At 42.0% G+C, this 5,092-nt stretch overlaps 1 protein-coding gene across 1 annotated transcript in view; it reads left to right on the forward strand.

The window, feature by feature from the left end:
- The window catches only part of LOC119588485 (coatomer subunit gamma-2-like), a gene marked incomplete in the record, with an annotated part of 11,117 nt that extends 6,460 nt beyond the window's left edge, over positions 1-4,657 (forward strand). The window contains 12 exon segments of the mRNA XM_037937132.1: positions 282-411; positions 733-947; positions 1,186-1,417; positions 1,645-1,804; positions 1,915-2,060; positions 2,235-2,441; positions 2,614-2,789; positions 2,933-3,080; positions 3,334-3,505; positions 3,647-3,741; positions 3,883-4,120; positions 4,244-4,657. Of these exon segments, the coding sequence (XP_037793060.1) occupies positions 282-411; positions 733-947; positions 1,186-1,417; positions 1,645-1,804; positions 1,915-2,060; positions 2,235-2,441; positions 2,614-2,789; positions 2,933-3,080; positions 3,334-3,505; positions 3,647-3,741; positions 3,883-4,120; positions 4,244-4,374 (2,050 nt within the window).
- Between the last annotated feature and the right edge of the window lie 435 nt (positions 4,658-5,092).

Below are 5,092 nucleotides of genomic sequence, written 5' to 3' on the forward strand. Positions count from 1 at the left end.
GGTTAAGAACGACTTTCCCTGTAATACTGTCCAAATGCAAAAATGGGTAGGGAGACACTGGAAAAAGCATTAAATTCAGGTTAAAACATTCCAAATATGCCATACTTAAAAGCAAAGCAGAAAATGTTTTAAGCAGACAAAGGATGCTTTGGAAAGACTAATAGAGAGAAGGAAAGGAGATGCATTTTATTTATCACCAAATCCTGGTAAGTAATGTGATGCAAACTTATATCAACCTTTTTTTATGTATTACTGTTTCTTAACTCAGAGATTCATTTCAGTGTGATGGTTCAGTTCCATGCCTTGGGAGTCCTGCACCAGATTCGCAAGTCCGACAAGCTGGCTGTGACGAAGATGGTGTCCAAGCTTACGTCTTCGGGCCCTCGTTCTCCCTACGCCATCTGTCTGCTGGTGAGTCCACTTCTTTTTTCCACTTTTTGGGTGGTTTCACCTGTCATTGTTTAGGCCCGCATGTTGGTAATTATTCTCACCTGTAGATTAACGGTGATGTTTGGAAAGGCTCTGATTGCCTGTTACCCAGGGTGAGTGGCTCCTGTTTGCTCATAATTGAGTATTGTTACTCCAGCATTAGTCTTGATTCATGCCTCCAACAATGAATTGCATTTTCAGAAAGTCAATAAAAGTACATCCTAAGAAAATGAATACTCCTAGTTTATCATCTGGATAATATGCATTTCAAATTTAGATACAAACCACCAATTTCTCCTCCAGATCCGTATTGTGGCCAGGCTCATTGAGGAGGACGAGGCTGGCGCTGACTGCCGCCTGTTTGACTTCTTGGAGTCAATGTTAAGGCACAAGGCTGAGATGGTTATTTACGAGGCAGCCAATGCCATCGTCACCCTGAGAAAGTCGTCAGCCAGGGACCTTGCCCCAGCCATCTCCGTTCTCCAGCTCTTCCTCTCAAGCCCCAAGCCAACCCTGAGGTGAGGTCCAGATAAGAATATTTCTGAAAATTTAAGTTTTGATGAAGGGAGTGCTAGAGTTGAGAAATGTAGTATGTCACACATTGAATAATTCTTAAAGAAATTAGTAAGTACTAACCCCTAATGCAGTCTTGTAGTCAAGTCATTTCTTTTCTTTTATATTCATTGACTAAATTTATGTGTGCATTTAGATGAAATTTTAATTCATCTTTTTCTCTCTCTCTTTTTGCAACTCTAGGTTTGCAGCAGTACGTACCCTGAGCAAGGTGGCCATGACGCAGCCCAATGCAGTGACAGCCTGCAACCTGGACCTGGAGAACCTGATCCAGGACGTGAACCGCTCCATCGCCACGCTGGCCATCACCACCCTGCTCAAGACTGGCTCTGAGGGCTCTGTTGACCGCCTCATGAAGTCCATCTCCTCTTTCCTCAACGATATCTCGGATGAGTTCAAGATAGTTGTGGTTGAGGTGTGTTGCTTGTTCTCTTTTATGTCACTGGGTTGCCTTGGTTTTTGGAGTCAAAGTAGCTTTTTTTATTATTAGGTTATGATGGTCATTTGATAATCCAAGGAAGCCAATTGCATAAAGAGAGGGATGATGTTCAATGTATATTGTGTTTAGTTAGGCTTTGTAATTCTGATTTATCTTTTATCCATGTGAAATGTATGCAGCACTGATAATCACTATACCCGCAGGCACTGAGGGCGTTGGCATTGAAGTACCCAAGGAAGCAGGCTGTGCTCATGGGCCAGTTGGCGGACATGCTCCGTAGCGAGGGTGGGCTTCCATACAAGGAGGCCATTGCCAGCACCATCATCACTATTATTGAGGATAACCCTGAGGCCAAGGAGAAGGGTGAGAGACCAATAAAACCTTTGCTTTGTTACTCCAAAATGTATTGATTGGGTTCCCTGAGTGATAGCAGGAAAAGGCAAGTTGCATCGTGCTCCTATTCTCTCCTATAGGTTTGGATCATCTGTGCGAGTTCATTGAAGACTGTGAGCACACAACACTTGCTGTGCGAATCCTTCACCTTCTGGGCCGAGAGGGACCACGAACCCGCCAGCCAGCACGTTACATCCGTTTTGTGTATAACCGTGTGATCTTAGAGGTTTGTAACCTGTGATTTTTGTTCTAATGTGTTCCCCTTTAACCTCTCCTCAATAATTTTTTTCTTTCTTTATGTATGATTCTCTACCTTTCTCAGATATTTTATTAATTGGGAATTATTATTCTCTTTGGCAAAGTTCACATCATAGTAATTGTGATTATCTTGCACCCATAGAATGCCGCTGTGAGGGCAGCAGCAGTATCTGTTCTTGCTAAGTTTGGTGCCCAGTGTGAAACCCTGCTGAGCAACGTTCTGGTTCTGTTGCAACGCTGCATGATGGACACTGAGGATGAGGTTCGTGACCGTGCCACCTACTACCACGCAGTGCTTGCCACAAGGGATTCCACTCTCATCCACCGCTACATCCTCAACCCTCCTCAGGTGTGTGTTAAAACCTCTGTGTAATAAACTGGAGGGAATTTGGCTTTATTAGAGCTCTTGCCAGAAACTTAATTTGGTAACAGTGCTTGTTTGATCATTGTTCAATTATCGTCTTGGATATGATTAGGAGAATACATATGTATCATTTATAAGCAAAATTTTCTTCCCTTAGTTTGCTCTTCCAAGCTTGGAGCGAGCCCTCGTCCAGTACTTGCGTGCTGACACCTCTGCACCCTTCGAGACACGTGCAGTGCCCACAGCACCTCCCCCACAAGAAGAGAAGAAGGCTCAGAACATCATGGAGGTGGCACCACGGCAGGAGGAGCGAGTCGTGCCCACGCATGAGAAGTACGTTACCAAAGCCTTCAGAACTTTACAAACCTCAGAGTCTTTATGTTAAAGTTCATTGTAGATTCTTGCATTATTCCAGTGTTATCTCCCTCTTTCATGTCTGCAAAACTGACATTTGACTATTTTTTCTTTTACCTAAGGTATGCAGAGCAGCTGTCAGCCATACCCCAGTTTGCAAATCTGGGTCCCCTCTTCAAGTCATCTACACCAGTGGAGCTCACTGAGTCAGAGACTGAATACATGGTGCGGTGCATCAAACATACATTCCGTGATTACATTGTTCTACAGGTGAGACGGTTACATTTTCTGTATAAAAGGGGATGATTATGTTTTAATTTATGTCCATGCTTGCTTTTAAAAGGACATTTACTCTTTCATCTGGTTCCATCACAGATTTGCTTATCAAGTCTTAAGATATATGAGAATGAAAGGTATCTTTAACCAGTATGAGATGGGTTATGATGATCATAGTTCATCAGTATTGCTAGAACAGCATACATTCGGTTGAATGCCCAACTAAATTCATCCTCCTTTCTTTTAGTTTGACTGCACCAACACTTTGAATGACCAGTTACTAGAAGCTGTTAATGTCGTGGTGGAAGGAGAGGACTGGGATGTTCTGCTGTACATACCTTGTCCTTCGCTGCCTTACTCTCAGCCAGGGTCTTGCTATGCCCTTCTTCGGATTCCAGAAGATATTATGGCAACTACTGGTAAGTTGCCATTGGATGTGTCTTGTACCTTTTTGTTTTGATTTCCATACAATGTTATTCTGTTTCTTCTTTTTATTGATCTTTAAATGTTAATTCCATTTGCATTTAGTTTATTATTAACGCAAAGCCCACCCCTTCTAGGTACCTTTTCGGCCACCCTCAAGTTCAAAGTTCGGGACTGCGATCCAGCTACAGGAGAGCCCGATACCGAGGATGGATATGAGGACGACTACACGGTGAGTTCCACTGTTTCTTTATTTCCTCTCTCCAGTTTTATAATTTCCTGAGCAGGAGGAATCTTGTTTCATTGTATACAGATCATTAAGTTAAAACCAGTATTGTGTTTTTAGTATCTTAGTTTCCATTATTTTTAACAGCTCGAGGACATCGAGATTAGCGTAGCGGACCACGTCCAGAGAGCCGCACGCAACAACTTCGCCGCAGGCTGGGATGAGCTGGGAGCAACTAACGAGCTGGAAGACACATTCGCCCTCTCTGCCATGAGCTCACTGGAAGAGGCCGTCACTCAGGTTACGCAGTTCTTGGGCATGCATCCTTGCGACCGCTCCGACCGCATTCCTGAAGGCAAGAGTGCCCACACCTTATATCTTGCAGGTAAGACTGTCCTTCTCAGTTCAGTGCGTACGGTATTGTCTTTATCTTTATACATAAATGTGCATTTATCATTGTATAATCATGCTATTTTGAACATGATCTTACTTAATTTGTCTCGAAAAGGTACCTACCGCGGTGGCCACGAAGTGCTGGTGAGAGCTAAGCTAGCGCTCTCAGATGGCGTGACAATGCAGCTGACGGTGCGATCAGATGACCCAGGAGTTTCCGAAGTCATCGCCTCTGCCGTTGGTTAAGCATCATCACCACTTGAGGAAATTAGTGATCAAATCATAGACAGGCACAAGCTTATGGAAATGAATTAAAACGTTATTGAAATCCAGTGGAAGTTATGTTATTTTGCATTTTAGTTGAATGTTAAGCTTGGATATGTTATGAGAGATATATATTTGAATTTATTATTTTAATAAGTTATGGTATGGTAAATCTCTGTCCTTTACTCATATCACTTTTAATGTATTTTGTTATGTAACAAGGAAGTGAACATGTGACCGTAATAAAGTTATTTGAACCACTTTATATCTTGGATTCATTGTCAGTTCTCCTTCACATTCATACAACCTACTCTGAAGACAATTTAATCCAAATCCCTTAAGAAAACTGAAACGACTCTTCATCTTTACTTCAGAAATAAGCCTCTGGTTTCTAAATATTTGAGAGCAATATACCTTCATATTCTACTCCTTTAAGCTTATGAAATGCTCGGTGTCCTATATATATCCAAAGCTGTGAAAACAAATCATGAAGCATGTTTTAAGACCTTTTAGTTTTGTATAAGTCAAGAAATGAGAGACCTAAGCAACTGCATTTGTGTAACAGAAACTAGTCCAAATATTTAAATCAGTTGTGTAAAGAGGTGCTCGAAGGAGAATTCTCATTGATTTTTTTTTTTCTGAAAGGGAGATTGTACACTACAGAAAAGTGTATACAGTTAATAAGTCTCACAGGCTTCAC

Source organism: Penaeus monodon, chromosome 24, assembly GCF_015228065.2.
Source record: "Penaeus monodon isolate SGIC_2016 chromosome 24, NSTDA_Pmon_1, whole genome shotgun sequence".
Lineage (NCBI taxonomy): Eukaryota > Metazoa > Arthropoda > Malacostraca > Decapoda > Penaeidae > Penaeus > Penaeus monodon.